General features: G+C 37.5%; 2 protein-coding genes across 3 annotated transcripts in view; both read left to right on the forward strand.

The window, feature by feature from the left end:
• Nucleotides 1-15,687, forward strand: part of FGD6 (FYVE, RhoGEF and PH domain containing 6) — a 95,220-nt gene extending 79,533 nt beyond the window's left edge. The window contains exons 16-21 of the mRNA XM_081058919.1: nucleotides 302-448; nucleotides 1,386-1,488; nucleotides 3,233-3,360; nucleotides 8,022-8,150; nucleotides 8,905-9,053; nucleotides 11,136-15,687. Coding sequence (XP_080915045.1) covers nucleotides 302-448; nucleotides 1,386-1,488; nucleotides 3,233-3,360; nucleotides 8,022-8,150; nucleotides 8,905-9,053; nucleotides 11,136-11,172 — 693 coding nt within the window. The 3' untranslated portion in view covers nucleotides 11,173-15,687. The remainder of the gene's footprint in view (nucleotides 1-301; nucleotides 449-1,385; nucleotides 1,489-3,232; nucleotides 3,361-8,021; nucleotides 8,151-8,904; nucleotides 9,054-11,135) is intronic.
• Nucleotides 15,688-16,912: 1,225 nt separating this feature from the next.
• NR2C1 (nuclear receptor subfamily 2 group C member 1) overlaps nucleotides 16,913-17,304 on the forward strand; it is a 41,607-nt gene continuing 41,215 nt past the window's right edge. The window contains exon 1 of one of the 2 annotated variants that reach the window (XM_081061368.1): nucleotides 16,913-17,160. The gene's annotated coding sequence lies outside the window, so the exon portion shown is untranslated. Of the gene's footprint in view, nucleotides 17,175-17,304 lie in introns of both variants that reach the window. The other variant, XM_081061369.1, reaches the window with a different exon arrangement.

Consider the following 17,304-nt stretch of genomic DNA (forward strand, 5'->3'; position numbering starts at 1 on the left):
TTATTTTTTTCTAGTTATCAAAATTTATTGTAGAAACTTAGAAAATGCAGCATAGTTTAAGGAACCGTGTCAGCTGTCATTGCACTGCCACAGGCATCTTTTTAAGTTAATGTCACAGAACAGGATTGTTAAGACTGTAGCTCATCTTAATATCCTGAGAACATGAAACAGATAACGGCGCATGTTTCATCCTATACCCTTAGTGACACCCTCAGCATTGTGAGCCGCCACTGCTAAAGAAAAGACTTGATTCTGTAGCAGTTAGTGTGCATGGAGATAATCAGAAGTCCTTCTTCCACAGGCTGACTCAGAAAATAAAGAGGAAGTTAGTCCCCTTGGATCAAAGGCTCCCATCTGGGTTCCTGATACCAGAGCCACGATGTGTATGATCTGCACAAGTGAATTTACTCTGACCTGGAGACGACACCACTGCCGGGCCTGCGGAAAGGTTGGACAGGATAACACCCATCTCCATTATGATTTTTAATAGTTCCAGGCGGTACCTAATGAGGAAATGTATTTCTCCTTGTAAACCATTGTAAGGGGGTTAAAAAAAAGATACTGAATCCTGGATGGTAGTTTCTCTAAATATTTAGGCATGGAACAATCTTGTTGGCGAACTTAACCCCTCCTACCTTAAGGTTACTTGAGAATGTCAATAATAGACAATTTTCATTAAAAAAAAAAAATCACAATTAAATAGACCTTCAAATTTACCAATAATTATTTAAACTGCTTTTATCTAGATAGTAAGTCCAGAAGTCCTCACTTATCTTCACTGATAGGTTCTGCAACTTTAAGGGAAATGACATAATGAAACCAATTTTACCATAGGCTAATTGATATGGTATCTCTTTGATATTATAATGAAATGATGTTATTCAAGGACCTGCTGAATTTAATAGAGGAACTTTCAATGTTGAAGTTGTCACTAGTGATGTTTCTGAGTCTTCATGACCTCATTAGTAAGATGAGCATAGTAACCATGACATCAGAGAGTCACTGTAAAGGTTAAATGAGGTCTTATTCAGAGTGCATTTAGTACAGGGCCAGACCCTTGGTATGGGTGAGCAGAGGTGGTTGTGACAGCAGTGGTGATGACCATGACATCAATGATAATACAGCTAACCCAGGAATTCCTGCATGCCAGGCACTGTCCAAACATTTCGCACACATTGATTCTTTAGTATATTATTTTATGTAGTAAGCACTCCGTAATAATCTGTGGCCTCTACATCTTCAGGTGTGGTATGGAAGTCATAAGAGTTGTTAATGAGATTCAGTGACTGTAAAAAGGTTTTGAAAAGTAGCACTATAAATTGTAACCTACCTGGTGGTTTGGATACAAAGGTTATTCTAAATTAAATAATTCAATGTGTTTTCAGATTGTATGCCAAGCTTGTTCATCAAATAAGTATGGCTTAGATTACCTGAAAAATCAACCAGCAAGAGTATGTGAACATTGTTTCCAAGAACTGCAGAAATTAGGTAATATATAAGTAAAGATTTAACCAAAACTTCCTTTATTTCCCAGATGCTTTCAAACAACCTCCTGAAAGAATCATCTTAGACACATTAGCAATATGATTGGTGATACTCATCTCAAAACACTGAGTATTTTGCTTTCTTAATTTAGTTAAGCTCTCCTAACTCATATTTTATGGTATTCCCAAGAGAGGTTGGATTGAAATGTATTTTTACTCTGAAAACACTTTTGCTAAGAATACTAATTGTGGAAATGTAATTACAGGATGAAATGTTTCAGACAGTTAAAAGGGAACTTTAACTTTTAAGTAATTTTGAAATTCCTAGTTTTACAACTGTGTGCTCATCACAAATCATTTTATCTATTTGTAAAGTAATTCTCTATGGAAATATATTGGGTGGCACTTTGTTAGCTTAATTCTAATCACTTGGACTGATTTAGTGAGATTCTGTTGTATATCTAAATGTGCAGCTTTTCACCAAATACCTAATGTGATAAATCTATTTGCCTACTCATTATTTGCAGGTATCCATCTCTGCAGTTAAGATGAATGCAGCTAGCAGTACTGCTCAGGTCTCTATTTTGGGAAGAGATCTTTAGTTAGATTCCTGAAACTTATAGGATCTGAATTTTAAAAAGATTATCCTTCATTTCCATGAAGAATAGCTTTTCATTAGCAAATGAGAATATCTCAAGTGAATAAAACTAGAGAAAATGCTGTTTCAGAATCCGTATATTTAGTTGGTTATTGTCTGTGTACATTTTCCAAAAAGACACGCCCATCTCATCCTTTGCCAGCCTTTATGTTCCTTCACTTCTTTGGGTATATAATATAGACTGCAAACATTCAAAATTCATTTTTGAATCCTCCTGCATCATCAACACCCATTTGGTCAATAAATCTTGTCAAATTTATGTTTAAAAACGTTTCTCTTGATTTCTTTATCTCAGCCCTTATTGGCCTTCATTATCTTTCATCTGGACTACTGTAGTAATTTCCTAACAGGTTTTCCCACAGCAAATTCTTCCTTCTTCCTACTGTCAGATTTATTTTTCTAAATTCATCTGCTCATGTCACTCCCCAGCTTAAAAGGCCTTTGATTTCCCACTGCCTAAGCAACAGCCCAGGTTCCTTAGAACTGGCCTTTTTCCCCCAACCTCATTATTCTCCAAATAGATGATCTAATTTAATACCTCTGCTTTTGCTTATACTGACCTCTCTTCATGGAGCATTCTTCCTCCTGTTTTTGCTTGGCAAACTCTTACTTATACTTTAATGGCCAACTCAAACATCTCATTCTCTTTCAAGCCTTTCCTGAACCTCTATAGTCAAAATTAATTGCTTCCTCATCTTGACTTATAGCTTATCTTCTAGCACTTTGTTCACTATAATATTGTTTGGTCATGTATCTAGATATTAAACAATGTTATTAGATTTTTTTTTAAGTCAGGAGGGAAGTCTTTTTTAATTTATTTTTTTAAGTTGGCAGTACAGTAACGTGTTTCAGAATTCTAAAGGCACAAAAGGGTAATCCTTTCACATGGCTTAGTGTTGGAAAAAGTATAAAATCATAGACAGTGGAAAGTCTTTCTCCCACTCAGCTTCTGGCCATCTGGAGGCCTGTGTCATCAATTTCTTCAGTATTCTTCCATGGATGTTTTATGCAATCATGTTTATTGACTTGAATTAAATTGAATTGCAGAATGGTTACCATTCGCTATGTAAATGTACCTGGTTTCTTTTAGCTCACCAGCACTCTCCTAAGATCGGATCTCCTGGAAATCACAAATCGCCTACAAGTGCCTTATCCTCAGTCTTACATAGTATTCCATCAGGGAGGAAACAGAAAAAAATTCCAGCTGCTCTCAAAGAAGTAAGTGTTTCCATTAAACGTGCAACCTGATAGAGGCTGAATTATTCATATGCATATAATACAGTTTTTCTTCCATAAAGGAAGATGTCATTTCCCACTATTAAGACCCGAATTTTAATACTGGTGATGGGTGTGACTGATGCCTCATTATCTTGCTTGGTCTCCAATATGCCCTGAGTCATTTAGAAAATGGCTATTGAAAGGTTTAGAGAATATTTTATAGCAATATTCTCTAGAAAATAAAGATAACTTGGACACGCAGGAAATTTTAAAATTACTTTGAGGAGACACCTTACCAAAGGGAAGAAGTCTGTAGAATATTTACTAATAGTAGGTTGTCTTTCCTTTAAACTGAAAAGAAAATTTAAAAAAGTGATAATAAATAGCCTGCACAGTTAGACCTGCCATGGGCGTAATCCACAGACGTCACTGATATCCTATTGCAGTTCCTCTAATTCAAGTGTTCATAAAGCCAGTGTCAGAGATTAGATGGCCCTGCCTTTCTGGTCACTCCCATTTGGATTCGTTGTTAATTAGTTCTACCTGTGCTAGTTTTAGGGCCAGCAGAGTAGAGTTTTAAGTTTTGTTCTCTTGCTTGGTTACTGTGGAAGTGTTGTACCATGGAGTGTGGAAGCAAACAATTCTAAAAATTTCACCAAGATCATGTTTCTTATGGCAATTGAAATGCTACGAAGTTATCAATAGCCAATCTCGTGAAATAGTAAGTTTCAGATGAAACTGGTTAAGCCAGTTTAATACTTTTGAACTCTCTCTTCCATCACTCAGCTCCTGAATCTAATTTGATTGACATTAGGAACTTCAAGGTTCTTCGTCAACTTTCTCTGTAATGTTTCTCCTCTCCATGCGGATGTCACAGTTTGTAAATGTAATTCTTACATTGGCTCCCCTCTTCAGTCTATATTCCACAGCATTGGTGGCAGAACTCTTTATAGTCTGGACTGTACTCAGCCTAACTCCAGTCCCATTTCATACATCTTTCCACCCACCTATGTAAACAGGCCTTCACTTTCAAACCTCTGCTTCCTGACGGCAGCCCTTTCTCCCTCTACTGCACTGGTTTCCAAAGTGTCCTCCAGAACAGCAGCAGCACCATCACATGAGAGCTGATTAGAAATTCAGGCTCTTAGGCCCCACTCAGTGTCTGCAGAATCAGAAACTTGAACAGGCCGTCTTGGTGATTCACATGTATGCTAAATCTTGAGAACCACTACTTTGCAGTCAGACTGGGGAAATTAATTTATTCACTTAAATGCTATAAAAGTCAAAGGATTCTCCTTGGGAAGCTGAGTTTTTCATCTTTTTTTTAAAATTGAGGTGAAGTTCACATAGCATTTAATTAACCAATTTAAAGCATACAATTCACTGGCGTTTATTGTATTCACAATGTTGTGCAACCGCCATATTGTTCCAGTTTCAAAACTTTTTCATCACCCCATAAAAACACCCTGTACCCATTAAGCAATCAGTCTCCCTCCACCCCATTCTCCACCCCCTGGGAACTACTAATCTGCTTTCTGTCTCTGTATTTTCCTATTCTGGATATATCATATAAAAGGACTCATACAATATGTGATTTTTTTGTGTCTAGCTTCTTTTACTTAGCACAGTGTTTTCAAGGTTCATTAAAGTTACAGCATGTATCAGGATTTTGTTTCCCTTTATGTGTGAATACTGTCCTTGGTATGTATATACCACAATTTATCCATTCATCTGTTGATGGACATTTGGGTTGTTTCCACCTTTTGGCTGTTATGAATAATGCTGCTGTAAACATTTATGTACCAATTTCTGTGTGGACATATGTTTTCATTTGTCTTGGTTATGTACCTAGGAGGGGAATTGTTTGTCATATGGTAATTCTATGTTTAACTTTTTGAGTTATTGGGACATTGTGTTCTTAATTCTAACAGTGTTCAACACATTTTTAGAAATTCCTCTTAGAATTAAATTCAGAGCCTCAAACCCTCAGTAATGGCAGGCTATTATCTCTTGAGTTGGATTTGATTTATTTTTTAAATCAGATCATTGGAAGGAAAATTTTGTGAGTCAGGTGATTTTATTTAAAAAAAAATAATAGAGGACTATGCGTGACTATTCAATATTGTGATTGATCTTGTATGGCTAATAAATTAATTCTAAAATATTCCAGAAGAGTAACATACAAAACATATTTTTAAAATTTTTTATTAGTTTCAGGTATATAAAACAACGTAATGGTTAGACATTTACACCCCTTACAAAGTGATAACCCCGCTCCCAGTCTCCTACTCTTCTGACATCATATGTAGCTGTTACAATTCCATTGACTATATTTCCTATGCTGTACTTTACATCCTGTGACTTTATTTATTTATATTTAATTATAGTTGATATTCAATATTATTCTACTTCAGCTTCAGGGGCAAAATATTTTGAGCAATATAGTAACATTTAATCTAAGTACTTAGTAGTATCCCAGTGTAACTACATTTTAAGCAAAATTCTCATTTGAACATAAACATTCTAATTTTTAAAAAATCATTTGATAGTCTTATACAAGGATCTTATTTCTTTATACAAATTTACTTGCACTTGGGGCTGGCCTGGTGGCTCAGACGGTTGGAGCTTTGTGCTCCTAATGCCAAAGGCTTCCAGTTCAATTCCCACATGGGGCAGTGGGCTCTCAACCACAAGGTTGCCGGTTCAACTCCTCGACTCCCGCAAGGGATGGTGGGCTCTGCCCCCTGCAACTAATATTGAACATGGCACCTTGAGCTGAGCTGCCGCTGAACTCCTGGGTGGCTCAGTTGGTTGGAGAGCATCCTCTCAACAACAAGGTTGCCAGTTCGACTCCCACCAAGGGGCTGCGCCCCCTGCAACTAACAACGGCAACTGGACCTGGAGCTGTACTCTGCCCTCCATAACTAAGATTGAAAGGACAACAACTTGACTTGGAAAAAAATCCTGGAAGTACACACTGTTCCCCAATAAAGTCCTGTTCCCCTTCCCCAATAAAAAAAAATAATAATCTTAAAAAAAAATTTACTTGCCCTTAGCAAACATTTCTAATTTAACATTAGATATTAAATTTTCCATGAAACAATAATATATCCTTTTCATGAAGTTTATATGAAATTAATAGTTACTACATGATTAAAGACATACTTTTAAAATCCATGGAGCCCACCTGTATTAGTTTTCTAATGCAATGTAATAAATGACCATAAACTTAGTGGCTTAAAACAACATACTACATTTATTATCTCAGGAGTCCAGGCATAGTTTAGCTGGGATCTCTGCAGGGCTACAATTGGCCAGTGTTGAGTTCTCTCCTGGAGACTGACTAGGGAAGGGTCTACTTTCATCCTCCTCCATGTTGGCAGAATTCATTTCCTTGTAGTTGTAAGACTGAAGGCCCTGGCCTCTTAATTTGTTTTTATCTGGAGGGTGACCTCAGCTCCTTGCTACACAGACCTCCCAAGATGGCTGCTTACTTCTTCAAAGCCAGCATGGGAGAAAGTCTAGAGCTATCTACTAGCAAGATGGAGTCTTATATAATGTAACAATCATGGGAGTGACGTCCTATCACCTTGATCATATTCTGTTGGTTAGGAACAAGTCATAGGTCCTGCCCACACTCAATGCCCACACTCAAGGGGAGGAGGTGGTGCAATGGTGGGACTATCAGGCAGAAGTCATGGGAGCCATTTAAGAGTCTGTTCACCATACCACTAATAAGGCAATTCCTGACCTTGGCTTTTTTTTTTTTTTTAATTGGGGAACAATGTGTTTCTCCAGGGTCCCCCATCAGCTATAAGTCGTCCTTCTGTCTAGTTGTGGAGGGCGCAGCTCAGCTCCAAGTCCAGTTGCCATTTTCAATCTTTAGTTGCAGTGGGCGCAGCCCACTATCCCATGGATGGGAATTGAACCTTGTTGAGAGCTCACGCTCTAACCAACTGAGCCATTTGGCCGCCTCTGAACTTCTAATAGCTCTATTGTTACTGTGTTCAAAAAAAAAAAAAAGAAAAAAGTTTTAAATGCTGGGTTATAAACACTAAAAGTTTACTATCTTTGTGCCTAGAGATTAAAACATTTTCAGTCTTTTATGAAGTAAAACAGGCTTATTTTCTTTCAGACCAAAATTCAGGCAGCAGAAAACTGATCCTTAAAATTACCATTAAAAAAATTACCATTAATAATAGAATTTTCTGCTTACTTTTCTGCTGGTACAGTTTTTAGAAGTCCAAAAAGTTATTTCAGTGACAGTTAAAGTTTTACGTCATTGTCGCTAACACCTTAGAATAAGAAGAACAATAAACAACACAGTTGTCAAAATACAGCTTTAAAAAAAAACAAACATTTTTGACCTTTGGAATTATTTTTCTTCTTCTGGCAACCCAGAAGACAAAGGCAAACCTACAAACACATACATGCAAACCAGGTACAACTCCAGAACTCCTTCTAAAAGCACGCGTTTTTATGCTCATGGTAATGGCAAGTATTACATTTGTACAGGAGCAAATTTTGAAAATAAACAATTTCATTCTGAAACATTATTATTATGGTTATTGCTTTCAGAACCAATGATCAACAGCAATTTTGTTATTTTAAATTGTTTTTGTCTGAAAACCATTAACTATACATTGGGTTTGCTTATCTAGGTCTCAGCAAATACAGAAGATTCTTCTATGAGTGGCTATTTGTACAGATCAAAGGGCAGTAAAAAACCTTGGAAACACTTGTGGTTTGTCATAAAAAATAAAGTGCTATATACATATGCTGCAAGTGAGGTAAGATCTGAAATCTAAAGATGAGTAATTTGGGGGGTCTTGTTTTATAATGCCAACTCGAAACTATTACAGCATTTGTTTAATCTATTTGTTTTCTGTATTTTTTTGTTTTGTTTTTGGAGAGAGATGTTGTTGCTGTTACTTTTAATGTGAACGGTGTCTTTGTTTCTCCTAGAGCTCTTACTCAAAAATAATAGGAATTTTCCGTAGTATTAAAATGTTTTTTTGGTGTCGTGTGATTACTATCTACCTCACTAAAGGCAGAGGTTCTTATCCTTTCTGCCAGTCTCTCTTGGATGACACTCCCTTGATTATCCCCAGATTGTATTGATCAGGCATCAGCACAAATAAGCTAGACTTCCTTTGGGTTATAAACAGTTTCTGGCTGTTTGCTCCCAAACTACCCATCTCTCCTATCTGCTCATTTTGTGTTCCAACATCCTATGAGCTCTATTTTCTGCATCCATAAAATGAAAGTAGTATAGTTACCTCCTGTGGTTGTAGGGAAATAAAATGTGAAATTCAATGGATATGAACGCATTGAAAACTGTCTAGCACAGTGTCTGGCTCCTGGGGTAAGTGGGGAGGCGGACAGCTCAATAAATATTGTTGAATAAGTTGCTGGAAGTATTGTTTTATATATGTGTATAATGTGTACATAAAATTAAATTAGAGTTATAGAAATCAAGAGTTTGCAAATGTGAATTTTGTATCAGTTTTAGAACCTATCACCTTTTGTGTCTCTTTAAATTAGGACGTGGCGGCTTTGGAAAGTCAGCCTTTACTAGGATTCACTGTCACTCAAGTCAAAGATGAGAATTCAGAGTCTAGAGTATTTCAATTACTGCACAAAAACATGGTATTTTATGTTTTCAAAGCAGATGATTCTCACTCGGCTCAGAAGTAAGTAATTTAGATGTATTTTTCTTTTATGCATGAAAGTTTGAGGTGTTAACTTAAAATGATTGATTTTTAAGATAACCTGCTTTCATCGATGGGGCAACTAAAAATTTAAATCAGAGATCCAGGTTATTCAGATATTATTCAAACTCTTTAGGATTGTTTCTAAAGACAGGCAAGAGTATCTGGAGTATTTTCAGGAGGCAAAGGGGGAAAGAAAATAGGTAGTTTGTCCAAAATATTTTGTGTACATATGACCTCCGAGGAAGCAGCGTGGTGCTGCTCTGTTGAAAAGAAGGGAAGCTGAGGTATTTGACCTCTCCTTCGTTGAGGGTAAGAATCTTCTCTTGAAACATTCCAGGATTTGGCAATCCAATGATTCCATTATGCCGGGGAACAGCAGGGCGTTTGAACAGCTGCTTGCTAACTTGCTTCTTTGGGAAAAAGGTCAAACACATTAAGAGGCTCCCATGCTGTTTCCAATGACTGAGTTGAAGGAAATGGATATCATTTTAGATGGTAAAGACTGAAACCATCTCTTCAAAATTCCAACAAGCATATTTATTTAGATGTCATGAGGTTGCTTAACACAGGGAAACTTTATCTCTGAAATGGAGGTCCTTTCTGAATAAAACAGTTTGGTTCACCTCTCTTTCATTTGATTTTTATTTTGGCCTCACAAAATAACACATTTTTTATTTGTATTAAGAGGTGCTCATATTTTCTAAATAGGCTTTAAAAGTGCATGCTGATAAGAAAGAATGTTTTAAATAAGCAAGGTTTGTCATTGCTTAAGGCAGTTAGAATTCCCAGAATTACATATGTTCCTGAAAATTAAACTGGTACAATGTTACAAATACTTTTTTGTTTTCCAGTCTATGTTAGAGTATCCAGTCCTGTATAGTCCTTACTCCAAATCATTCCTTTTGGGTACTGAAGAATATTTTAAAATTATGTCACTTACCTATTTTTTTCTATAAAAATTACTCAGATAAAATAGTAATCACCCTAATATTCTGTTAGATATGGTTCTCATCATTTTCATCTGTATTCATCACAAAACTGATAAAAATTGTTGCTTTTGAATATACATCTTTTGCTTATATCTTTAAGTTGACAAGACAGAAATCACTGCAAGACAGGATTGATTGTAGTTAGGTGAAGGGAATCATCTAACTTGTAACTGACTTAAATTTAGAATTCATAAAGGCTAAATTGAAAGTTTCTCTCTGAGGTTATTAATATCATATGGGTTTTTTTGCACATTATAGAATATTCAAATGTGTTAATTTCAATGGAAAATTTTGGCTTTCTAAAAGCCTTTTTTATGGTATAATTTATATGCCATTTGCATTTAAAATTTAAATTTTTGAAAATTCTATCCTTCATATTTGAGTTAAATCTATTATATATAGGCTGCTTTTACTGATTAGATTGAATGATTTCAAATGTTCCTAGTAAGTTCAGAAGTAATTACACTACTAGGGAAGTACAAAGAGACTACCTCCAAATGTCTTCTGAATAATTATAGCTGTGTGTATTGTCAGATAAAACTTTGAGACTAAAGGATTTTGGAGAGACTTCTGTGAAACTGAGACACTTTTATATTGCATGCAGATTTTTGATCACCTGAAAATAGCCTTGATGCTAGAGTCCCTTTCGTTGAAAACTTTAGAACAGGTCTAAACTGGATGCCCAAGAAATCTCTAGATAAAGGAGAAGGAAACAGGGACACAGCTAGAGTTCCTAAAAGCAGAATGAGGGTTGAAATAAAGGCCTTTGCAGATATACCCATTTCCAAAACCAATTAAATGGAATCGTCAGGGCTTCATAGAGCTTTTACATGAAATGGCCTTTTCTTCATTCCTTACAGAAATAAGCAATACACTTTTCAGGCCAAATATTTTGGCCAAGTTACCAAATAAAGGATAGTGTCATATATAAATAATTCTAGTTTGCTATAGGAGAGATCTTAAATATACTGTTAGGGTAATTGGATTCACAGGCACAGCTATTATCTATATTGTCTTAACATATATCGGATAATTGCATTTTATAAATCTAACAAATTTCTCTTATTAATAGGTGGATAGAAGCATTTCAGGAAGGCACAATATTGTAGCAGTATTGGTTTCATCTCTTCTGTGATTCCAAAAGGGTGAATTTCATCATAAAGGAGTAAATGCAGTACAGAAAATTTATATAAATGAACACTGCCAAGATAAATCCAACTAAAATCTTCAACAATTATAAGAAAGTATAATTTTTTTAAATGTTTGTTTTTTCATGTATGTTATTTATTAAAATTTTGATGTTTACTTAATGGTCAGAGTTACTTCTGAAATTCACACTGAATTCTAAAGTACCCTTTCTTTAGAAACCAGAAAACTTATCTTAATACTGTACATTACGTTAAATGTTTGTGACACAGTTCACAGTTTTCTCAATGTGGTTTACAGTGCTACGTTGTGATAACATTCTTACTAGTGGTCAGTCTTTGCAAATAAAAAACACACATCAATGAGCAAGTTCCCATGCAGTGTTTGGTTTAGAAATTATAAAACTGCCAATGACAAAAATGCATGTCTTTGAATCAATAAACTAAGATGATTTGTTTTTGTATCTTTTAATAGAAAAACACATGGCCAACTTCTACCTCAGTAATTGTGAAATGAAATTCCATTAAATTATCTAAAGTATTTCTACTGTGATGTATCTCTTTTGGCATGAGATAATGTTGCATCATCAAGGAATTAGAGCAAAGGGATAGAACCTGAATTTTTATTTAACTGAACTATGAGTAGGCAAGAGCCTTTCTTTTGAAGAGGAACACAAATAATCAACTCTATAGCCTTTACATTAAGTCTAATCTTTTCTTAAAAGCTACTAGTTCAACACCAAGTGTATTATTTTTTTTTAAAGTAAAATACGGCAAGCATTATATAATATTCCTTGCTATTGTAAGTGTTCTGAGTCCAAGTCATTGGTGGTATTTGTATCTAAAGAGTGTTACATTTCCTATAATATTGTGCTTTAAAAAATGAACTGGAATTACCATATCAAAAAAGCACAAATTCTACGCCAGTATTAACTGAAATTGTATTCTTTTTAAAGGGTTTTTAATACCACTTTGTGTTATGTCTTCCCTAGTAATTTTTAAAAAGGCCTTCATTTCCTTAACCAATTGTCAGTGTATCTCATTAGGAAATACTTAATTTCATAATTCTGGTGCACTTATTGTTTATCATAGAAACAACGTTGTAAATAAAATTGATTCGCAAAAGAAAAATGAAACACTATGATTAAGGTCATTCCTGATGTTCATAATATACATTAATTGAATGAGCTTAAGCTAAATATAAATTGTCTTAAAAGGTAAGGTTATCCATACAATATTTCATTAAAGAGCACAAGAATTTTCTTTTACACAAAGGATTTCCTAATTCACTGTGGTGTTTGTGACTGCCAAGAGCATTAGAGTGCCTTTCTGAAGCCTTTTGAATGTTGTTTGTTGCAGCACCAGAGTCCCTATTAAATCTAGTTGGCTGCTGTGGTTTTTTTTCTCGCTGTGGGTTTTGATGGAATCATTTTAAACCCTGTTGCACCCTCACACACAATCCTCACATGCTACGTATTTCTCTCGTCTTTCTGCTGCTGTAGGTAAACTGGTACTTCTTTGCAGCTCATTAATTTTAATCAAGGTGGCGTAAATAAGGCTTCCATGTTAATATCCCTGCAATTTTCAGTATATCCTTTTTGGAGACCCAAGGTTATACCTTATAAAGTATTTCCTTCTGCTTCATTGGGTCTAGCACTTTGCAAAATAGTTATCTGGCCCCCTCCTCTTGAGCTCTTAACCTTACTACAAGATTTTGCTTAAACCTCAGAATCTTAAAAAACATCAGCCACGCTATTCTATTTTCCAACATGTGGTTGAATCAAAAACCAATTATAAATCGAAATAAAAGAAACACTGTACAGACTTCTAGTAATTTTCCTAATTACATGTGAAACTCATGTACGATCGTACTAGCTATTGGCTTAGCCCTGTGGAGGGTGTTTTATAAATAACCTTTTGAGGACGTTATCAGATTACCACCCCCCATACTCTCCATAAAGATGTTTTAACTGTGGAATTGTATTACATTCCCTTTCCCCTTATCAATCCTCGTAACTTACTAAAGCTGATCAATTATTTATTTAACCTGGCTCATTCAATGTTAACCAACAAACCTAATTATATACATTTTGTTATAAAGCTACTTTGAAAAATATCTCTTGATAGCTAAGTTTAAAGGAAAAAAATGGTGTTATTGGGTGCATTCTATACATGAGAAAATATAAATAGTACCTAGATCCCAAGAATACTGTATGTGCTTCCATCAAACACTTTCAGTATCTCCTTTTATTCATAAGGAGAAAGAAGAGCAGTTATAAAACTAAGCCAAAAAGGATGCTGGAAATAACCCAGACAAGAGGCCAGTTTATACTAGGGGAACCGCTAGCATTCTGAGTGTGTGTCCCCAACTGGGGTTCCTCCTTTCTCTGTGGCTATCAATGTAGAGTACTCACCAGTCCTAGGAAAATGAAAGGTTATCTTTGGCATCACCCCACATTTCTGAACCTCTCCAACCTCTCTTACACTGTGCCATAATATACCCGGTATCCTATTGTTCTTTGCCCAAGATACTTATTTCTTCTTCCATCCAAAAGCTTGATTCTGACTGTGTAGTGGCATTTCTGAAAATGAGATCATCAGAACAACCTTTGTTTAATATAAAGCTACAATGAAACAACTAAGTGAAGAAGACAACATGGAAAGTTTTGTTAGGCAAATTGGTTTTTATATTTGGTTGGTAGAATATATCCAGAAACAGGGAAAGCCTGCTATTTAGTAACTTAGTTAAAAATGTAAATAATATCACAGCGTATATTGATATGTCTTGGGGTGTGCTCTCATTGTACTCAGTTTTTGAAGTTTGAGATCCTTTGTAGTCAAATGTAGTCAATGGGATTTCCAAAGAGGTAAATCCTATTTCTCTTACTATACTGTATGCTCCTTAAGGGCAGATACTATGTCTAATAGATCAGTTTCTCATAAAACACCTACCCTGTGTCTTTTAAGAAAATATATTTGTTGAATATTGTTTGAATGTTTCTTCTACAAGTGAAAACAGGATTCTTGTCATCTAAACCAGAAACACAGACTCCAAAATGCCCTCATTATACCTCAGTCTTAGACCTACTCTTGCCATCGCCTTGCAAAGCCCTGTTTGCAACTAAGAAGGGCATCTACAGGAGTCCTTCTTAAGCGTTTTAAACTTTACATTACTAAAACTCAACTCACTTTTCATTCAAATCTGTTTATTTTCTTCTGTACTGGAAGAACACCATTCTGGGCTCCAGAATCTGCCTCCAGGTCTCAGCAGGACCCTCTGCAATTGCTCTTGGATCCTTTCCATCTTTGTTGCCCTTCTGTTACTGCATAGACCCTGGCTCAAGTCCTTGTTACCTCTTCCTAATGATTGGAATAACGTTTCTTCCAATTCAATGCCTTCTTTGCATGGTCCCATTTTAAACACTGCCAGAGCCATCTTCTAAAGCAGGGGTGTCCAAACTGCGGCCCGCCATCCAGTTTTTATTGGCCCGCAGCAAATTCCAAAAATATATTTAGTTTACTTAAATAAACCAGGTGAGGCAATACATACTTCACCCCGAGTGAGTGTCCCAGCTGTTTGTGTATTTTACCGCATGTGGCCCTTGGTAAAAAACGTTGAAAAAAGTTTGGACACACCTGTTCTAAAGCATAGCCCTAGTTTCATCCCTGCTCTTTACAACCTTCATTGGCTTCCCAGTGGCTTGGCATGGAACACTTTCCGTCAGGTATCATACACTCCAGCTAACCCCAACCCAGCCTGTCTCTGTTCAGTTTGCTTTCTTCTCACGCTCTCCTCTACCCTGTTACTGCTATTTATTCAAGACTTCTTAGTGAAGTTGATCCTAGTCCTTTTCCACCCTATTCCTTCAGACTAGATCTAGTCTTTCCTTCCTCCATGCCCCATAGCCTTTACCTCCTAAACAAACGTTCTTAGGTGCTTATCACATTCTATCCTTAAGAACAGCAACTATATCTTGTTCACTTGAGATTCCCACACAGCAGATGGCAGAATGTCTTGCATGCACTGGACACAGTATTTGTGTGAATTAAATTACTTCAATTTTGGTTTCTTTTTTCATCAGTGCATCCAATACACAAATATTCTCGAGCCTATGCCACTTTTAATGTTATTTTCTAAAAAATCTTATCTATAACTTTCCCCCCCTTTAAAAGAGATACATAATTTCAATTTTTTTTTAAAGATAAAGGTGGTAGTAAATTTTCAAAAAGGCTCAATGTATCAAATTCCCCTTTTTTGTGGGGAGGGGGAGGGCTAAGGGGGGCAGCCTTTTATGAGCCAGTCATGCCATGTTAACCAATCTTGAAATGCTATTGTTTTTTTAATTTCTAGAAACTTTACTTAAAGTGGTAAGTTTTTATCTTATTGTCCACATAGAGCTATAGATCCTTTATAAATAAAATGTCAGCATTGTAAATAATATTATGCAAAATAAATTTCTATCTACTTTTGGTGTGATGATGTCTTTTAAACCATAATTTTTTCAAGTGTCACATTTAAAGATGAACCACATTGGCCCGTTTTCCTGAAGCGTAATTAGGGGATGCTCTGTTTCACCATCAAATGTTCCCAAAACAGCTTCTACTTCCAAATTTTAGTAAGTTGGCATATGGTGACTTACATGAATTGGATGACAAGTGGTCACCACAAGCATCAATATAAGCATGCATATTATGCACTGAGAATAGAGAAAAGGTCTGATTGCCTTTGTTCTGTTGGACCTACAGTGTATGTTCTCAGCTTTCACCTTTGGGACCATCTTAAGGATTTGGGGGGTTGGAAGGAGGGGCTGCCTTAAAACCACCAGACAGAACAACTGATGCTAAAACCACAGCAGCCAACTTTTAGAGGATGCAGCAGAAAGCATATTTCCACTTGTTAAGGATTGCTGCATGCCCTTTTTTCTGTGTCCAGTTGCCTCCTTCCCAAGGGAAATGACAGATGCAATGTTCTTCCCAGTGCACCTTTGCTTTTCCTCACTTGGGTTTCTGGCCTGAATCCATGACTGTTTTTCTAGTGCTGATCAACACGAAAGAAATTCCGAGGGCCCCTTCTCTTAAAGTCCAAACCACACAGTGCTTTGCACACAGGGCAGCTCTTCCTGCCCCACGTCGGTGCCACAGGCAGTCACTGTCCGCATGTGATGTTCCTTCAGAGCCTCTTCATTGCACAAATCTTTACTGACCGTCAGGCTCCGTCCTATAGGCGTGGGAATACACCGCTGAGCAAAACCAACACCACGCTTCCGTAAGCCTGCATTGTAAGCGATTATGTTCTTGCTCCGTTTAGCCATTGCGTCTGTTTACCTCCAAGGGTTGACAAGTAAAACTGCCTCTCTATACAAGATTCTACCCCAGCCTGTCGTTTTGCTGAAAGCCATTTAAATACCGGGATCTACCCAGACTTGTTAGTCCTCTCAGAAACCTAACAATCTAAGGTAAGACCTGTAATGCAGCCCAGTTTTCCAGTTAGAAACAGTTAGGTTATTATTACTTAAATCGGAAACGTCTCAAAACTTAAAACGGCCACCTCTGGCAAACAGGGTGCAAAGCGCACGTGACTTCTCCAAGGGCCCGACCGCGACGGGCAGCGACGGCGGGGCAGTGTCCCTCCTCGCCGGTAGGGGACAGTCAACTCGGAAGGCTCGGCCGCGTCGTCCCTCCACCAGGGAGCGTGACGACCTCCTCCCGTCGCGGCTCCAGGCCACTCCTGCGCAGGCGCGACCGAGAGCGCGCACCGCCGGGCCGAGAGCGAGGTCACGAACTCTGACCCCCCAAATACACAAACCCCCCAAGCCCCGAGCCCCCGCTTTCCTTTACCCTCCCCCTCCAGCTCTTCCCAACCTGTCTTCTTCCGGAGCCGCCCCGGAGCCGGCTCAGCGGGACCGTCCGGTCCACGCCCGGCGCGGAACGCAGCTCGGCGGGGAAGCACCGGTAAGAAGTGCCAGGTGCGGAGAAAGCGGCCGCGTCCGGGCGGGGGGCGCGGGTGTCCTTCCCTCCCAACCGCCAACCGACGCCGCCCCTGGCCTCCCCGCGGCCTGCGGGCTGTGGCCTGCGGGGCCGGCCCGTGGGGCTGCG

Source organism: Rhinolophus hipposideros, assembly GCF_964194185.1.
Source record: "Rhinolophus hipposideros genome assembly, chromosome: 9".
Classification (NCBI taxonomy): Eukaryota; Metazoa; Chordata; class Mammalia; order Chiroptera; family Rhinolophidae; genus Rhinolophus; species Rhinolophus hipposideros.